Here is an 18,618-nt window from a genome sequence, read left to right on the forward strand (position 1 = left end):
GCAACAACAGCCCTTTCGGCGCCTTTTCGCGCTGGTTCCAACAACCGCTCCTACCGCAGGTCCAAGTGACCACCAACGGGATCCTCCCATAGGCGATCGTCTCCAACTATATGCCGCCTGTTGGGAATTGATCTCCATGGACGCGTGGGTCCTCAACATGGTCAAGAACGGCCTGACTCTAGAGTTCCTATCCCTTCCCCCAAGGACCTTTGTCCGGTGTCCCGTCCCCACATCCCTTCTCAAGAGGGAATGCATGCAGGCGGAGATTCAACATCTCCTACAGATAAGCCATAGAGCCAGTTCCCATAGAGCAAGTAAAGAAGGGGTTCTACTCCATTCTATTCCTTGTCCCCAAAAGCTCCGGGGGATGGAGGGCCATCTTGGACCTCAAAGCTCTAAATCAACATCTGGCCTACAAGCGTTCCAAGATGCAATCCCTACAGACCATCCTGGGTTGCATCAGACGAGGGGACAGGTTGACCTCTATAGACCTGAAGGAAGCATATCTGCACATCCCCATCCGCAGACTCACAGGACGTTTCTCAGGTTCCACTACGATGGCAGGCACTATCAATACAGGGCTCTTCCGTTTGGCCTGTTGTCCGCACCGAGAACTTTACAAAGATATTGGTAGTGGTAGCGGCCCACCTGCGCTCCTGTCCTATACTGCAATTCTGCTACCTGGATGACATCTTGATTCAATCAGCGTCCTCTGACCAAGCCGTCAGAGATGTTCAACACACCATCTCCACTCTACAACATCACGGGTTCTCGGTGAACTGGGAAAAGTGTCAGCTAGCGCCGTCCACCCACATATTGCATTTTGGTGCACTGAGACTCAAAATGTTGCCGAGTGTTCTTGTCTCTGGACCGCAGATGCAACCTCACAACCTGTGCATGGACTGCAAGAGTGAACCAGCTGGTATCCATCGTGTCACTGTCTCAACTTCTGGGATTTATGATTTCTTGCATAAACATAGTTCCATGGGCACGTCTGCACGCACGCAAACTACAATGGTTCCTCCTTCCCATCCAGAGGGCGAAGGCCAGCAATTCTCCCAGGAGTGTCAAGCTACCCCTGAAGGTAAAACAGTCCTTTCGGTGGTGGGAATCACGAGCAGTGACGAAGGGTTGTCTCTTCAGAAAGCCAGACTGGCTGGTAGTCATGACCGACGCAGATCTCCAAGGATGGGGGGCTCACTTTCAGGAGCAAGTGACTCAAAGCAAGTGGTCACAGAGAGAGGCAGCACAGAGCATAAACTTGTTAGAGCTACTGGTGGCCTTGCGCCATTTTCAGAGGGACATTGTGGGCTGCCATGTGTTGCTACTTACAGACAACGTAGCAACGAAGGCCAACATAAACCGCCAGAGGGGGTACCAGGTCTAAGGTCCTCATGGCGGCAGCAGAGATGCTAGGGAGGTGGGCCAGACATCATCTGGCCTCCCTACGAGCAGACCACATCTCAGGAGTGGACAATGTGAAGGCGGACTGGCTGAGCCGGATGACCATCAACAACACGGAATGGCGTCTTCATCCGGAAACCTTCCATCAGATCACAGTCAGGTTCAGCCTACCGGTGATTGATCTGTTCGCCAGTCCAGCCAATTCTCAACTCCTGAGGTTGTTCTCAAGGTATGCCACTCCACAAGCAGAAGGGACCGATGCACTGTGCTGCCGCTGGCCAAGAGGCTTCTTGTATGCCTTCCCACCACTGCCTCTCATCCTGCAAGTAGTCCAGAAGATTCTGGCAGAGGAAGCAGAGATTTTCCTCGTCACACCTCATTGGCCCAGGAGATCCTGGTACGCGGACCTTGTCAGCCTCTCCACTCACAGACCACGGAGGATACCTCAGGAGCTGCTCTCCCTCAGCCAGGGAGCCATAGTGCATCCGGATCCCAGCTGGCTCCAGTTGGCCGTCTGACACTTGAGGGGGAACTCCTGAGGAAAGACAATCTGTCTGACAAGGTCATTCGTACCATACAAGTGTCACGTCGACCTTCCACGACTCGAATTTATGATGCCACCTGGGCCGCCTTTGCTACCTGGTGCCGGACTCATGACATCGTTGTGGTCTCAGCTACCATGCCACAGCTGCTTGACTTCTTGCAGGAGGGGTTGCACAAGGGTATCCTCAGCATCCTCAGGTGAAAAGCTTCCTAAAAGAGGCTTCCAACTTACATCCACCTACTGTTCAAAGGGTTCCCACATGGGACCTCCCTCTTGTTCTCAGGGCCGTGACCAAGACTCCATTTGAGCCGATGCGGTCCATCGGGTTCGGCACCTGACCTTGAAAACCATTTTTCTTATTGCTATTACATCGGCCAGGAGGGTGTCAGAGCTGGCAGCTCTCTTGATTCATGAGGATTTGTGTATTTTTCATGCTCACCGTATCACCCTCCGTTTAGATCTGACCTTTCTGCCAAAAGTTAACTCACTGTTTCACAGAACTCAAGAAGTGGTACTCCCTAATTTCTACCCTCACCCTCAGTATCCCAAGGAACGAACCTGGCACAAGCTAGATGTTTGGAGGATGGTTTGCAGATACATCAAAAGGACAGAGGGGTTTCGCCACTCTTCATTTCCTTTCAGCCAGGCACCATGGGATGGAAAGTCTCCCCTTCTACGATCGGTCGCTGGCTGAGGCTTGTATTAAGTTGGCCTACCTACAGCAGGGCAAGGCAATACCACCTAGAATAACGGCTCATTCTACGAGGCGTGCCGCCACCACAGCTGCGTGGGCGACACAGGCTCCCGTGGAGGAAATATATAGGGCGGCCACATGGGTGTCACCAACCTTATTCATTAAACACTATCGCATTGACTCCTACACCGCAGCCAAGGCTTCCTTTTGGAGGAGGGATTTACAACGGATTGTAGCAACTCCGCGCACCTTGGACGTTTCTGCTTCCCTCCCTGGGACTTCATAGCTTGGGTGTGTCCCATGCTTGGACTCTCCAAGCAGCGCACAGGAGAATGCCTTTTGGCTTACCTGAACGGTCGTTCTCTGGGTGCTGCGGGAGAGTCCAACCCTGCCCTGGGGTTTACTTCCTCTCTACTAGATCGCATCAGACTGTGTGGAGCAAAGACACTTTTGAAAAGACTGGGAGAGACACCGTGCACACGTCCATCACAGACCAACGCCTTCATTTTTGAACTGGTCCTCAATGAGGAGAGGAGGCGTGGTTAAGAAAATCAACTCAGTTCTTGGGCGAATAGACTGAATTTAATCCATGCTTGGACTCTCCCACAGCGCCCAAGAACGACCATTAAGGTAAGCCAATGGTCATATCCCAGCCATCTTTGTTATGAGAAATTATGAAATATTAGTTTTATCTGACTTATGAACTACCAATACACAAAAATACTTGTTTGCCCCAGAAAAGCAAATGTTTTGATCATTTTTGTTGGACAAACAGCATATAATTGCATACTTTTCTTTCATACTAAGTTTGTAGATCAAAATTTGAATTAGAAAGAGTTTAGTTAACTTTTCTCAGAGCATGCACCAGAGATGGAGAGTGCACTTTCCTCACAACTGATCAATTTAGCAAATCATCTGATAATGTTAATCCCTGTCTGTTACTTTCTTGGTTATCCTGGTCTCATTTGCCTTGACTGAACCATTGAGCATACCACTGGACAAGACTAGTGAGGAGGGGCTGGAGCAGTGGTGGGTTCCGGATTCCGTTCCAACCGGTATGGTTGTAACAGCCCCAGAGTCACCTAAATGCATGTGAGTGTTGTGCGCTCACATCTGTGTGGCGCGCGCATGTGTTGTAGTGTCATATGACACTTCCACAAGCCTCTGTGATGCTCCAGCTGCTCGGCGGAGTGTCGTGCAGGCACTGTATGTACCGTGCGCGTGCGCGGAAGCACCAAAAGCTTAAAGCACAGGTAAGGAGGGTGGGCGGGTGGGCCCCCCGGAGCACCATACCAGAACGGTACCCGGTGCTCTGGGCAGGATCTGGTAGGCCCGTACCAGGTCGTACTGCCTGCAACCCACCACTGGTCTGGGGCATTCAGAGAATTAGATTTGTTTTTAACATATGGCATTATCTGGAGGAAAACAGAAACTATAGGTTCAAGGCTGAAAAAACCCTGGACTAATTGAATTCTGTAACCATATAATGATCAGTAGTAATCCAGACTTGATGGCTTTTCTGTAAATCCTTGTAATATTGTTTCCTTCTCTGAGGGAGAAAATGATTGGCCCTTTCTGGATTTAAAATATTTTTTTGGAATTGGTTTGGTGATATCCAGAATAAAACAGGGCAGCAAAGAAAAACAATCCATCTGTCTTATGAAAGAGAATATACACCATACCAATAACCAAGACATCATTACTCAACATTAAAAAAGAACAGTGGCAGAAAACATAGATATCAGCAAAAGAGACTGCAATTTTTTCTGCTATATATTCTAAAATGCATAAAGTGACACAAAATTGACCATACAATTTTTTCTTACTAAATCAGTTGTTTAAGAAAATTTCATAAAAAATACTTTGTGCTCTTCTGAAATGTATAAGTTAGAATTTGTGAGATTAGTTTATTATTTTATGAAATAATTGATTTATTTATCTTGACCAGTTATAGAATAGTATGTAGCATGAAGTAATGTCCACTGGTGTGAAATATGAAATTGCATAGTTTGGAACTGGAACAGATTTTCTGAATTAGTCTGCAGGGTTGCTAAATTAAATAAATCTGTAAAAAAAATCAAATTGACATCCCAGGATCATTGTCCTATGTGAAAGCATTGTCAATCAATCAATCAATCAGAATAGAACTAGAAGGGACCCTGAAGGTCTTCTATTCCAATCCCCTACTTGAAGACCCTACACCAGCGATGGTGAATATTTTTTAGCTTGCATGCCATAAGGGGGGGGGGGAAATGCAGGGGGGTCATGCGCGGGCATGCCGCGCCCATAATGCAATGCACGACCCCCCCAGTGTGCATATGCACATGAGAGGCGCTCCCCCCCATTTTTTGCATGATTTTTTCGCCCTCCCCAAGCTCCAGAGGCTTTATGGGAGCCTCAGGAGGGTGAAAACAGCCTCCCCCATCCTCCTGGAGGCCCTCCAGAGGCTTCAGGGACCTTCAGGAGGCTTCCTTGAAGCTTCTGGAGGGCAAAAAATGATCCTATGAGCAAACCGGAAGTGACTTCTGGTTTGCTCGTAGGGTCGGTTTAAGCCCTCTGGAGACTTCAGGGATCTTCTTGAGGCTTCCCTGAAGCCTCCGGAGGGCTTAAACCGACCCTACGAGCCAACTGGAAGTCCGTTCCTGAACTTCTGGTTTGCCCATGGGGCTGGGTTTTTTTTTGCTTCGGAGGCTTCAGGGAAGCTACTGAAGCCTCCAGAGAGCCTGGGGGGGGGGGAGGCTCTTTTTGGCCTCCCCAGGCTCCTATAAAGCCTCTGGAGCCTGGGGAGGGCAAAAAAAGGCTTTTAAAAAGGCTGAACTCAGCTGGCCAGCGTGCGCATGCCTGTCCAGCTGATAGGGCAACGCCTTGCGTGCCCTGACAAATGGCTCCGCGTGCCACCTGTGGCATGCATGCCATAGGTTCGCCATCCCAGCCCTATACCATTTCAGATAGGTGGCTGTCCAGTCTCTTCTTAAAAACCTCTAGTGATGTGATGAAGATACAACTTCTGAAGGCAAGCAGATTAATTGTCCTCACTTTTATGTTTCTCCTTAATTCCAGGTTGCTTCTCTCCTTCATTAGTTTCCATCCATTGTTTCTTGTCTTACTGTCTGGTACTTTGAAAAATAATTGACCCCCTAATCTTTGTAGCAGCCCCTCAAATACTGGAATACTGCTATCATGTCACCCGTAGTTGTTCTTTTCTCTAGACTAGCCATACCCAATTCCTACCACTGTCCTTCATATATTTTTGTCTGTAGGCCCTTAATCAAGGATTATATTAGCTTTTTTGGCTGCTGCCACACACTGGTGGCTCATGTTTAAGTGATCATCCACTAGAAACACCCCCCCTCCCTTATAGTTGCTATTTTTGAGCCAGTTTTCACCTAATCTGTACTTGAACCTTTGGTTTTCGCTGCTTAGGTGTAAAACCTTGCTTTTCTCCATATTAAATTTCTTGTTGTTGGATAGGGCCCGTTAGTCAGATCTGTGAAGATCCTGGGCTTGTCTTCTGGGATGTTGGCTATTCCTGCCAGCATAGTGTCATCTGCAAATTTGATGAGTTCCTCTTCTATTCCGTCATCTAAGTCATTTATGAAGATATTGAAAAGTACTGAGCTTAAGATGGAACCTTGTGGTACCTCACTGCTTACTTCTCTCCATGTAGCTGTAGTACCATTAAGAATTACTCATTAAATATGGTTTGTCAGGCAATTACAAATCCATCTAGAGGTGATTTTTTAGTTTACCAAGAAGTAGGTTGTGGTTTACTTTGTTGAATGCCTTGCTGCAGTCTAAGTGTACTATGTCACTGGTCTTCTAATTTAGTCACTTAGATTGCTTTGGCATAACTGGCTACTATAAAGTTATAACTTTATTTGTTTCTAGATGTTCATAGGTCTGATGTTGTTGTTGTTGTTGTTGTTGTTGTTGTTGTTATTATTATACATGTTCCCAGGTATTGATGTTAGGCTGATTGGTCTGTTTTTCTCCTTTTTTGAACCACATCAGGTTTTTTACAATCCTCTAGTAGTTCTCCAGTGCTCCAGGATTTTTTTAAAAAAATATGATACAATGGTTCTGAGATAACATCTATCAGGTCCCAGGGATTTATATTTATCAAGATCAGACGGATGTTCTCTTACACTTCTTAAAATTTAAACCTTAAACCTTAAGCTTTGCTTTTAGTTCTTATTTGCGTAATTCATAAAACAAACTGTATATAGTCTTATGATAATTTTTTTCTTGCCTGTTTCTTTTGATAGAGAAAAAAATGCACTAAAGTTTTCAGAATTACTTTGTACTTTTTAACTTGTGCCTTTGCCTCAAGAAAGAAATACTAGTGAATACTCAATAATATTCTAAAGAAATACTCAGGAAGTTTAAATTGTTTCAATTTCCATCAAATAGTTACTTAATAGAAAAGGCATTCTAAAGACTACACTATTAAATGTTCTTAAATGAGTCACTTGTTCTTTGTAGTTATAAATACACTCCAGGGGGGAAAAACTCTTCGTTTCTGTACAGTCTTGTCAGCTCAAGATAATGTATCCTGGATTTGTGGAAATAACATGTTATTCTTCCTCATGATTAGCTGGCGCCCTATTGATAGAAATAGAGAAAAGAGACCTACAAACCTGTTAAGCTGTATGCCTACATTTATCAACATACAGCAGATGCATTTTAGAGTTCATAAAACTTGACCTTCATTTATGAACTTATTAACAATATTATTTTCAAATTTCTGAAACCTAACTGCAGAAATCTCCCACGATTTGGTAATTCTGATGACATTTAATGAAATTTTGATATTTTAATGTTATTTAGAAGTGGATTTTTCAGTAATTTATTTTATGTATGGACTATTGCACAAGACTTCATGTTTTCTCTTTTTTTTATAACAAAGTTTTATTGGTTTTTAGTATTTTGCAAAGGGAAAAGGTAGGGGAAAGGTTACAAATTTTGGCAACTGCAGTGTGCGGTAGGTGCGCCCCCCCTCCATACTCATAGTATACATTTGCACATAATTCATTATTAAGTAGTGACATAATAACATATAGTCAGCATATGAATTCAGTTAATGATTTCGATCAGTTTATATCAGGTGGATTTTCTTACTCATTTTTGTGATCTGAGCTTTCTCGATGTTGCCCCATCTCCCCTCGCCGACAGGGCTCCGGCCCCTCCCGTGTCCTGTGTATCTGGTGGAGGATCATCAGGTTTTTCTAGGAGCAGTTTGTTTTTTTCCATAAAGGCCTGTGCCTCTATGGGTGTATTAATTCTAACTCTTGTCTCCTCCCAGAATATTAGCATACCTTCAGGCATCAACCATCTAAACCACACCCCCTTCTGGTATAATTTATTCGCTAATTGCGAATAACTTTTTCTTTTTTCTCTTACTTTCTTGGGGATCTGTTTCAGAATGGTTATCTCCTTATCTTTGTATGTCAGGGCTGGCCCCCTTTGTGCACTCAGAATTTCATCTCTTGTGCTTTTTCTGAGAAATTTAATGTGTACCTCCCTGGGAACATTGTGTGTTCTAGCATAAGCTGAGTTCACTCTATAAACCAGGTCTATTTCCCACCCCATCTGTTGCTTCTCTTTCTGGATGTAGTCAGCCAAAATGTTTGTCATGATGTCCCTTATATTTTCATCATCTGTCTCTATCACATTTTGAAATCTAAGATAAAAAGACATTCTCTCAAACTTTATTTTCATCTGCTGGGTGTCAAGTTCTTTGTTTCCCTTCTGCATCCCTTCCATCCCTTCCCTCATCTCAGCCGCCCCGCCCTCCAAAAGGTCCAATCTCTGTGAGTTCTTATTGATTTTGGCCTGGTTCTCTTTAATTTCTTCTTTCATCTCCTGCAGTTGTTTCTTTATTTCCTCTTGTCCCTGTAAAAGTTGCTGAAACATTTGTTGAAACTCCATCTCCGAAGATTTAGGTTGCATCAAAGCTGTTATTGTTGATTGTGTACTAGGACTGGAGGTTGCAGATGTCGGGGCAGAGGCAGCAAAGCCAGGCTTTCCAGGAGGTGGTTTTTTAGGTGGCATTCTTTGTACAATGAAAAGTTCAGTCAATATAGAGAATGGTCAGTCAGAAAGGCAAGGCAGCCAGGAGAATCCAGGAGACAAAAGGTCCAGGCAGAAGAGAGTTTTTGTTTCCACTGGCCCTGGCAATAGAGCAAAATTTCCACTCCAGGGAGTTCAAAGGACAGCAATCCACAAGAGATTTGTCTGAGTAGCACGGAGACAAAGACCGGAAGCCTGAAGTTTTAAAGGTGGAGTCAGATTTCACATTTCATAAAGACAACGGAAGTGTGCCATCTTGCCCTGCCAGCTTCGGGTTTAGAGGTAAAAATAAAGTTTTCAAAGTTCAATGTTCCCAAAGTTTCCAGATCATCATTGTTTAAAAGTTTAAATCTGAAAATTCACTTAGTAAGGGCGTGACATCATTGGTTGGCTCTCCCCCTCCTCCTCCTTCCCCTGGGGCTGAGAGCTAAAACGTTTCTAGCCGCCTGTCCAAGGGAGGGGGGGAAATCCCCCTCCCTCCAGCCGCGCCTCTCCAATTCAAGCTGAAAGTTGGGTTTAAACAGCTGACTTTTGGTTAAGATTGTTAAAGTTGTTAAAGGGAATGGAGGAAGATTCACACCTCACCGCACCGCAGCCGCATCCTTCTATTCTTTTTTTTTCCGATCAGCCTCGCAGTGAAGACGCCGATGCGTCTCCCCTTCGTGCTCCCCGGTGCCTGGAGCGAGGCGGGGGGCCCCCCGCCGGCCGCCACCGATCCAGGGATCCCCCGCAGTGCCGCCCCTTCGGCAGGACGCCTCTACGGGGCGTCCTGTGCCCCCCAAGGAGTGGGAAGCCCACCGGGGATGTGCGGGGTGGGCAACGCTTGCCCGTCGCCGTCAGCCGCCGGAACCGGAAGTCATTCATGTTTTCTCTTTAAAGCATTCTCTGCAAACATGGATTTCAGTGATTATATATGATGACCTGATTACTTCAAATTCAGTGTTTGAGTGTAGTGACAAGCTAATATGTTTTGGTCAAACAACATCATGTTCTCTCTAATCAAGAACTTGTATATATATTTAAACAATGCTTATCTCTCCTGCATTCTGAAAATAATTCTATCAGTTGTATGAATTGTGTAACAGCAGACAATTTGGAAAATTATAACAGGTGGTCCTTGACTTAGCCCATTCATTTCCACTATTGACTGAAACTGTGATGGTCCTGAAAAAAGGATTCACACTCTGCACCCAAGGTTACAGCCACTGCAGTGCCCCCATAGTTACCTGAACAAAATTGGGATGCTTAGCAAGCTACCTGCTCTTACAACTGACCACAGGGATGCTGCAGCTGTTTTTACTTGCCTATCTTCCCCACATCCTGTCTTTTGGGTCCCTTGGGCTACTTCACACCAGGCTGTGCCCAACACCCTTGAGTCTCTCCTGCCCCATCACATCTTGCTACACTTACTTCTTCCAAAGATTGCATTTTCCAAGGAGAAGTAGCTGATACACTATACAACCTTCCTATTCAGAAGCCACAGGGTGCAATCTCGAGCACAGGTGCCATTTTAGAAGCATTTAGAATTCTCTATTCTTAAAATTGTGGCCACTCCCAAAAATGTGCCCGTTCTGGAATGCCATTAAGAGGCTTCTGTAGGGGAAGGCCATGTGGCAAATTGATTGCTTCTCCTTGGGAAAGATAATTTTTGGAAAAGGTAAACGGAGCAAGACTTATTGGATTAGAAGGAATCCCAAAGTCTGGACCCAGCAAGGTAAGAAATAGTGCCTCAGAAGGTCATGGAGGCCCTGAGAGGTCTTAGCTATGGAGGTGCTGCAGTGCAGGTCTTCCTGCAGTTGGGAAAGCAGGACTGTGGTCATTAAACAAGGTGATTATATAGTTGCTTTGCTTAATGACCACCGTGACTTATCATAATTTTCGTAAGTTGAGGACTACATGTATGAATCTCTCATTCTTGAGTATACTGCTTTCCTCATGTGTCTCTTCTAAATATGAGTGGATTTACTCTGCTATTGTCAATTTATTCTTTCCTCCTCATATTTATCCAGTATGATAGCACCTTGTCAGATTAACACATTTTGTTAAATGTATGAGACTTCATAAACTGTAAACATATACTTTTAATAAAATTTGTTAGTCTGACAAGGGGTTACCAGATTTCTTCTGATTCTTGGCTATTGTAGATTAAACCAGCATTCCTTGTTTTATTTAATTTAATGCTTTATAAATGTGGGCAAAATAATGCTAGTTGTAGATACATTTGAATGCTGCCTATGATCATTTCAGCATACTGACTTGTGCATAGAAAAAAATAGCAGTTCTTATTTTATTTCTTTTTTAAAATAATGAATACTTGAAATGTAATTATATTATACATTGCTTAACATTTAGATTATTAATATAGTGTTAATTTCACGTTTGTAATTACTAATTCACATTAGTAATATTTTGCTATTTTAATATAAGGAGATACTGTGTGAATATATTATTACCTTTCTGTGCCTATAACTGTTAGAAAATTAGCTCAGACTTAGGAAACACTGGTCATTAGTTGTGTGTCCTACTTGGCTATATGATACTGTAGCATCTAAGATGGGAAAGAAGTTGCATTCACAAACACATATATAGTATGGGATCAGAATGAATGCTTTTATTGAAATACTGTATAGCTACAGTTCAGTTCCATTGGCTACAATGTCTAAATCTTGAAGATGGCATTTAGAGCCCCTTTCTTATTTTCTATTGAGTTGAAAGAGAAAATTACCAGTTCAGTTTCTGTTCTGGTTCTGATTTCTTTTCTACATCCATGCAGAGGGCAAGTGCAGATCTGTATTTTTTTTTTTAAAGTGAAATCTTGCAGGGGTGGTCCCAGTTTGTAGGAAAAACATATTAGAAAATTGATATTTACTTCTTATGTCTATAATGTAAGATTGAAGATTAAGAATACATTGAAATATATTTGATGCAAATGGAGATAAAATATATGAATGATAAGTGATTTCTACTACTGTGTTTCCCAGAAAAGAAGACAATTTTGACGCCTGAAATAAGCACTTGGCCTTATTTTCGGGGAGGTCTTATTATTTTTGAGGTTGCAGGAGGTGGCCAATGTGGTCACCTCATGGCTGCTGCTGTGTTGCAATATTTTCGGGGAGGGCTTATTTTGGGGGGAGGCTTACTTTTAGCACCTGCACTTAAAAGCCCAATTGGGCTTATTATCCGGGGAGGTTTTATTTTCAGGGAAACAGGGTAATAGATACGAATGAGGAAGAATAGATTCATAACATTGCATCCTTTGACATTTTCATTTGCAGTAGTGTATGGTATAAATTCAGTAGATTTCATTTTCAAAGTGGTAGGAGACAGAGCCTCTTTGCTGGTAATTAATTTTATCTCTGTACTTTGTCAGAAAGTTTGTGTTAATAAATGAAAAGTAATTATACCACTACTACTAATATTGTATAAAAATGTGAAATCTTGCTGGGGTAATTCCAGTTTGTAGGAAAAACATATTAGAAAATTAACACTTCTTATTCCCTACAATTTAAGGTTGAAGATTAAGAATACATTGAAATATGTTGGATGGATATACAGGGATCGTAGAAGAATGGTTATCAGAATTCAAGGTAATCCATGATTCTTGAGTTATAAGAAAATTTGAAACTAAAATGATTTATAAAATATTTTTTCTTAGAGATTACAATATAAAATTTTAGAATTAATACTAATCTACTGTCCAAGAGTGTTAATAGAACATGGGCATTGCCCTCTTGCCAATGGTTGTAAGATTTTTGAATGTACTTGATCAGTGTTTGATATAGAGGTATATTTAATTTAACAGATTTTTAAAAAATTAGAATGGTATATATTAGATGATCTCTTAATTTATCTTATATCTGTATATCTTAAATGGTTTTTGTTAGACAGTACCAGAAACATCTATAGCAAGTTATGCTAAAAGTTTGAAAGACAAGATTTGCTTGGTTTCATCTCTATATAAAGTTATTCAAGATCTACAAAATGAGGTACGTAGATATTAGTTAATTTATTGGAATTGAGGCTAACATTGAATAAATTGCATAGTGATATGATGACAAGAAGTAAAAAATAGAATATAAAATTCTGTTTTGTTCCTCAAAATACTCTTTTTAGATTTAAATGTTTTGTTGGTATTCTATACAGACATGAACATTAGAAACTTAATTTCTAAATTATGTTCTTTTTTCTTGAGCTGTTGTGAAGTTGAATGTAACTATAATGTGCATTGTTTCAAAAAAAGTAAAATCTTCAGGAATGATTATATACTTATTACAATTTTAAGTAATGAAGATTCAGTTTCATCTCTTGCTATGTGAAAGACATACAGTAAAAAGGGTTCCTGTCATCTTCTATGCAAAGTTTACATCTGTTACATAAGATGAACAAATGAGGCTTACTAAATACTGGGAACTAATATAATACTTAACAAATGGAATCTTTTAAAAATAGTGACAAAATGCATCTTACAGTAACATATTTAAACATTGCCAAATGTTTAATGCTTGTTTTTCCTTTCAGTTGCTGGAACCAGTCTGTCACCAGTTATTTGAATTTTATCGCAGTGATGAGGAACTTCTTCTGCAGTTCACACTTCAGTTTCTTCCAGAATTGATATGGTGCTATCTTGCTGTTTCTGCTAGTAAAGACCTACAAAGCAGTGGCTGTATAGAAGCACTGTTACTAGGAGTTTACAATTTGGTTTGTATCTAGACTTAGAATTCATTCATTCAACAATTTATATGTTACTAAATCCCCCCAAAAGGCTCTAGTTGTCATTACATTTCATTGCATGATACATTTGGTTCCTTTAACCACAACAAATTTCATTCATGTTGCCATGGTATAAGTTTTCATTTTTATGATGAATATTAAACATCTGGAACATATTCTGAATGGTGTTCTCTATGGTGGTAATTGCTTTTTTCAATTTTAGTATAGTTGGATGAAGGAACTAGCTTGAAATAGATGGTGTCAAAATTTTGATTATTAAACATTATTTTTTTACACAATTACCCGTAAGATTTTCTCATGATGGTGAGATGGTTCACATGTGAGATGTAAAGTTAGTCCAGAGTCCATGTGAATGTTTGTATAAGAAAATGTACTACATTCTGGAATGAATGAATCCGAACATAGGTTTTTGTCTTTTAAAAAAAATTTCAGACTTTCTTCCCAATTATGAATATTTTGGTTGTGTGAAAAAAAAAAGATAAAAGGAAAATTGGATATTTATGGGCACAGAACTATAATAGGATGCATATACATTTTTTTGCTTGCTTTAGAAATAGAGGAGAACTCTCAAGTATATAGAATATGTCTTTTTCTTCAATGTGAGAAACTGAGTATGAAAGCATATGGGTATATAAAAATGATAAATGATTTCTACTAATAGATATGAATGAGGAATTGATTCATACCATTGTATCTTCTGATATTTTCATTTGCTGCAGTATATAGTATAATTCATTTCATTTTCAAAGTAGTAGGAGACAGAGCCTCTTTGCTGGTAATTAATTTTATCTCTGTATTTTCTCAGTAAGCTTGTGTTGATAAACAAAATGTAATTATACTATTACTAATGATGTATGTATGTATGTATGTATGTATGTATGTAGTATAATTACTTTTTGCTTATTGTATATGATGCTGTCTACGATAATGTCCTGAAAGCACACATGAGAGCAGTGTTAAAGGTATTCAATTTTTTTACCAGTAATATTTGAGTATACCACTGCTGCTGGCATATATAAAGTTTCAATGTGTTATGTTTTGATTCTGTAAAAATAAGGAAATTTAAGTGCTGTTTCAAAACTTTTAGTTGCACTTAGAACATCATCCTTAGTATTAATGTAAAAGCTATCTTGAAACTTTCATTCGGCTATATGCTTTCTTAAGCCAGAAGCTATTTTATCAAATGTATGAAGTTATTCTCTCTGTAGTAAATATACATCTAGAAAGGAAAACAATTTCTCATAAAGTCTAAAGTTTCAAGAGACAATTGCATTAAATGCTAGGCAGTGAGTTTAATTAATAAGTGCTGAATAAGCAGAGCAAAATCAATAATGCCACCAAAAAAACCTAAAGAGCATTTTATTAGAATATACTAATAATCTAATTCATTTAAATACTCCTTTAAATGTGTGAATGGTCTCTGCGATGATCTTACAGAACTAGATGTACTGTTTTCAAAAACATTTTAAAGTAATAATCCCTAATTTTAAGTGATATACCTTGTGGCATTTTAATAGTTTTTCCATAAATAAAGAAGTGAAAACATATATTGCAGCTACACTCACTTTCATATTATTTCATGGAAGATTGCCATGTTATGATTTTAACAATTTCTTTCAAAGTGATAAAACATTATGACTCAAAGGATGCATGGTAGTTAAATGCCCTGGAAGTAAAGAATTAAAATTTCACAATTACTCTGTGAACAAGATGGGCATTACATAAATGTGATTAAATAAATGTTTACATTTTGCTACATATAAATTATATATGTAATTATAGTCATAATGTATAAATGTCCATCTTTACTTATAATAATATAGTATGATTTGGGAGCTTACGTTCTGCTTTATGTTTGTTGATTTGCATTTTATGAAATGGATATGAATAACTTGCTTATTTTCCTCACAGGAAATAGTTGACAAACAGGGGAATAGTAGGATCCTAAGCTTTACAATTCCATCTTTATCTAAACCTTCAATATATCATGAAGTAAGTTTTAAAAGTATTCTTGATTATAACTTTGTTCTAGTCTCCCTTAAAAGAATATAATCTGACCTTTTGATGCCTAAATTAGTAGTGGGCATTCTTTGGTTGCATTTACATTTTCAGGAAATAACCAAAACTAGGTTGGCCACATCACATAGGTCATTTTATAATGTGAGGTCGTACACTATAATTTCCATTTCTAGTTGGGTAGAGAAACAAATTCTTTCTGGGGGCTATGTTCTGGAACTTCTGCTGCTAAACAATTCAGTTGTTCAGTGAGTCATCGTGTGACTGCACCTGATTTTATGACCTCTTTTGCATTGATTCCTAAGTGAATCCATCTCCTCCCAATGACTTTCTTGTTTGAAGCCCCCCAAGAAAGTCAGAAATGGCAATCATGTGATCTCAGGATGCTACAACCATTGTAAATAAATGCCAGTTGCCAAGCACCTGAATGATCATCATGTGACCATGGGGGTACTGCAAATTGTAGGCTTGTTGTTATTTTCCCCTGTAAAAGATTTGTTTGCTTTTCAATTGAATTCTATTGCTTGTATGTTACAGTGCATTCAGAAAGTATTCAGACCACTTCACTTTCGTTAATTTTCTTATTCTGCAGCCTGATTCTACAGTTGTTGAAATTCATTTTTTCTCATTAATCTACATTCAGTAGCCCATAATGACAAAATGAAAACAGAATTTTAGAAATGTCTGTAAATTTATATATATAAATGGCTGTTCCAGCATAACTCTGGAACGCCTTGAGCAATTTCAACCAAACTTGGTACACAGATGACTTATTCTCTGGAAAGAAATACTGTGGAGATAAGACACCCCTAACACCTCTCGGTGTGTGTGTTCTATTGATACAGCTTGTTGTGCCTTATAATGGCTTCTACTATACTGCCATAAAATGTTTTCTACTGTACAGTGCAGTGGAGTTGCCATGGTAATGGCTTCACAGTACTCCACTAGAGGGCTCCCTCTGATAAGGGGGAAAACCCAATGTTAGAAATTACATTTGGTCTGGACATTTTCCCCCTATCAATAAATACCTGGATAATGCCGGGTTATCAGCTAGTTACAAAGAAACTGAAATATCACATTGGCATTAGACCCTTTAGGGCAGAGGTGTCAAACTCAAGGCCTGGGGCCAGATTTGGCCCACAGGGTGCTTAGATCTGACCCGCAAGGCCACTCTGGAAACAGCCCATTTTCGCTGGCAGAACTCTTGGGCCACCACTGGCACCCCTGACACGAGTGGTGTATAGCTGGTCATCCCCACCCCGCCTCCTGAGGTCAAATATAATGCTGATGTGGCGTTTACTCACTACTTTTTTGAAGCACCTTTGACAGCAATTATATCTACAAATCTTTTTAGGTATGATGCAACAAGCTTTGCACACCTGGATTGGGGGATTTTCTATCATTCTTCCTTGCAAATTCTCTCAAGCTCAATGAGGTTGGATGGTGACCGTTGGTGGACAGCCACTTTCAGGTTCCTCCACAGATGTTCAATAGGAGGGCCACTCTAGGACATTCACAGAGTTGTCCCTAAGTCATTCCTCTGTTGCCTTGGCTGTGTGCTTAGGATGGTTGTTATGTTGGAAAGTGAATCTTTGGTCCAGTCTGAGGTGCTGATCTCTATGGAGCAGATTTCAATATAATACAATACAATAGTAGAGTTGGAAGGGACCTTGGAGGTCTTCTAGTCCAACCCTCTGCCTAGGCAGGAAACCCTATACCGTTTCAGACAGATGGCTATCCAACATTTTCTTAAAGACTTCCAGTGTTGGGGCATTCACAACTTCTTGAGGCAAGCTGTTCCATTGATTAATTGTTCTAACTGTCAGGAAATTTCTCCTCAGTTCTAAGTTGCTTCTCTCCTTGATTAGTTTCCACCCATTGCTTCTTGTTCTACCCTCAGATGCCTTGGAGAATAGTTTGACTCCCTCTTCTTTGTGGCAACCCCTGAGATATTGGAACACTGCTATCATGTCTCCCCTAGTCCTTCTTTCTCTTAAGCTAAACATACCCAGTTCCTGCAACCGTTCTTCATATGTTTTAGTCTCCAGTCCCCTAATCATCTTTGTTGCTCTTCTCTGCGCTCTTTCTAGAGTCTCCACATCAGAGGATGTCCCTGCACTTTGCTCCATTCAGCTTTCCCTCAACCCTGACCAATCTCCCAGGCCCTGCTGAAAAACACACCCACAGTCACAACAATTAAATTTCTTGAACTAAAGAAATGAACTGAACTAATTCTCCACGATTGGTGGAGAAAGCAGTCACATAGGGTTCACTCTGTCCAGTAACCAATAGGGCTGAGTCTACAGATTATAAAGTCTTCCTCCTTGCTGCTCTTTCCCAGTTTTTAGACTCAGCCAATTCTGGGCTAGATGTGTAGTTGTATTTCTCTGATTATATTGTTCTTTCTTTCTAATTGGCTATTTCTAAAATTTTCATATTTCAACCCCTGCCATTCTTAAGATCTTGCAGGCAGGGGGAGTGTTAAGCAAGGAGCTTTGTCCCTCACCGTGGAGCTAGCCGCATGGCTGGGACAGCTGTTTTAAAGCGATGGAGGCTTTTTTCCTGTCGGCAATCGTCAGAGGCTTGTATTAAGCAGCAGAGCGGCTCCGACGCTTCCCTTTTGAGCAGATTGCTGGAGGTTGCCCCGGTGACACGCCCAAGGGTGGTAACCCTGCGGTTGTTGTCAGGAACACAGCCCTGGGGCTGCAAAGCTCTCAGGAAGATCACTGTTTCCCTCAGAGATTGCAGCAGGCGTGGTTTCAAGCCAGCAAAGAGTGGGTGATAGTTGATTTTGGCGCAAAGAGCAACGAGCGCCATTTTGAAGCCAACAGTTGGTAATGGGGCTCTTTTACAGCATTTACCTTGAGGGTGGCTGTTTCTGCTTGACTTTTAATGATGACTTCCAGCACAGGAGATGGGACAGTAATCTCCCCCCAGACCTCTCCACCAGAGAGCCGTCTTCATCAACTCAGACTTCTAGAAAAAGGGTGGCAGCTGAGGCAGCTGAGGAGCTCCCTGCAAAGATTCCTAAGACAGCAAAAAAGGGGGGAAAGGGCAACTCAAGTCCTCATCGCACAAGACAGCTCCCAGCAAGCGCACACAGGGTGGCAGACAGAGCCCTCATCCATTCCAGGTGATCCCTGTCTCTCCTGCTAGCCCC

At 41.1% G+C, this 18,618-nt stretch overlaps 1 protein-coding gene across 2 annotated transcripts in view; it reads left to right on the forward strand.

Annotated features, from left to right (window-relative positions):
* Positions 1 to 18,618, forward strand: part of HYCC1 (hyccin PI4KA lipid kinase complex subunit 1) — a 57,755-nt gene that overhangs the window by 11,477 nt on the left and 27,660 nt on the right. For both annotated transcript variants that reach the window (XM_081932624.1, XM_081932625.1), the window contains exons 2-5: positions 12,222 to 12,298; positions 12,596 to 12,697; positions 13,230 to 13,409; positions 15,354 to 15,434. In XM_081932624.1, coding sequence (XP_081788750.1) covers positions 12,248 to 12,298; positions 12,596 to 12,697; positions 13,230 to 13,409; positions 15,354 to 15,434 — 414 coding nt within the window. In that variant the 5' untranslated portion in view covers positions 12,222 to 12,247. The remainder of the gene's footprint in view (positions 1 to 12,221; positions 12,299 to 12,595; positions 12,698 to 13,229; positions 13,410 to 15,353; positions 15,435 to 18,618) is intronic.

The sequence above is a fragment of the Natrix helvetica genome (assembly GCF_964273705.1).
Source record: "Natrix helvetica genome assembly, chromosome: Z".
Lineage (NCBI taxonomy): Eukaryota > Metazoa > Chordata > Lepidosauria > Squamata > Natricidae > Natrix > Natrix helvetica.